We start from the raw sequence: 1,351 nt of genomic DNA on the forward strand, positions 1-1,351 counted from the left end.
ATGTCGATCAAAAGAAAACATTGAGCATTGTAGTATAGATATAGATATACCTAACATTTATAATTATTATAAATTAGATTAATTATTATCAGTAGTTAATTAAAGAAACTGTATGAATTTAATCAAAAGAATTATTATCAATTAATTAAAAATTACCTATAATTAATTGAAATTGAGTTTTTGGAAAATTTGTATTAAAACTTAAACGGTAGGTAGGTACATCCTTTATTAGAGGTAGGCCTATTTTGAATTGAAAATAATTCAGAGTAATTCTAATTAGAAAAATCAACTTTTTTGAACTTTTGTCCAATTTTTCAATAAAAAGTAATAGTTACAAATTTATTTCTTATTTTTCCTGAAGTAATTGGTGGAGGACTTTACTCTAGATTTAGGGCATTTTTAGTGAAAAATAAAGGTGTGTGCGGCAGTTATGATTTAATTGTGCTCGTAATTTACCTCGACTTTCGCCGACCGCCCTGACATTTGACCGGCACGTCTCTAATTGCCCCATTCCCGTCCAAACTAAATGTCAACCCATCATCAGCAATACCACATGACTCAAAAACGTCAATTTTCTTTGTCTTTATTCCGCCTAATTAGTCCAATTACCCAACAATTTTAATCGCTTTCGAAAAGAATAAACGACAAGTTTCCACCTTGTTGAGGCCCCCTCATTTTCTCAATAATAATTAAACAAACTTACAGCCGCTTTGACATTCATCGACATGGCGGGAATCTGTGCCCCGTAGAGTTGTCCCGCCGTGGGGGTCATATCAGTAAGCATGATGTTGACGTACGCCACTGTTTTTTTTTGAATTAAACAACACAGTCCGTATAGAAAAACAATACGCGACACTAAAAATGTTCAACTGCTATTGTTGAGATCACATTGCTTACTGATTCTCGGAAGGGGAAGGATCCACCAAGTCGAAATCACAGGTTCCCCTTCTGTTTGGTCATAAATGGGCGTGGTGTCGAATGGGAGAGCCAATCGTCGTCGTTGCCATTTATCGGCGCGACACGCCCTACAAGTTTTTATAGACTGGTGGGAGTGCGCATGACCGAAACAAATTACAACGTACTTGATGAATGAGTACACCTATATGTGTGTCTATTATTTTGTAAACAAGCACTTTATTAGCTTGGAGTACTTGGTACTGGTGGTATTTTCAGGAGCTTGTTTATACTATTAAAATAATAGGAGGGCATTATAGGTGATGACATGAGTTTTACGAGGTTTACGCAGTCATTGGCCTTAATTAACGCCGGCTTTCGGGGAGAAAATAATAATCATCGCAAATGCCACCACATGATTGCTATATTTTCCCTATTACTGTAATAAAAGCTTGTA

The 1,351-nt window shown here is 35.8% G+C and overlaps 1 protein-coding gene across 1 annotated transcript in view; it reads right to left on the reverse strand.

Annotated features, from left to right (window-relative positions):
• LOC123012688 (transcription factor Sp9) overlaps nt 1-877 on the reverse strand; it is a 21,657-nt gene extending 20,780 nt beyond the window's left edge. The window contains exon 1 of the mRNA XM_044410766.1: nt 704-877. Within this exon, the coding sequence (XP_044266701.1) occupies nt 704-784 (81 nt within the window). The 5' untranslated portion in view covers nt 785-877. The remainder of the gene's footprint in view (nt 1-703) is intronic.
• Nucleotides 878-1,351: the final 474 nt, after the last annotated feature.

This window comes from Tribolium madens, unplaced genomic scaffold (assembly GCF_015345945.1).
Source record: "Tribolium madens isolate multiple individuals breed KSU strain unplaced genomic scaffold, Tmad_KSU_1.1 Scaffold_19;HRSCAF=116;Tcas5.2_LG9, whole genome shotgun sequence".
NCBI classification, from domain to species: Eukaryota; Metazoa; Arthropoda; class Insecta; order Coleoptera; family Tenebrionidae; genus Tribolium; species Tribolium madens.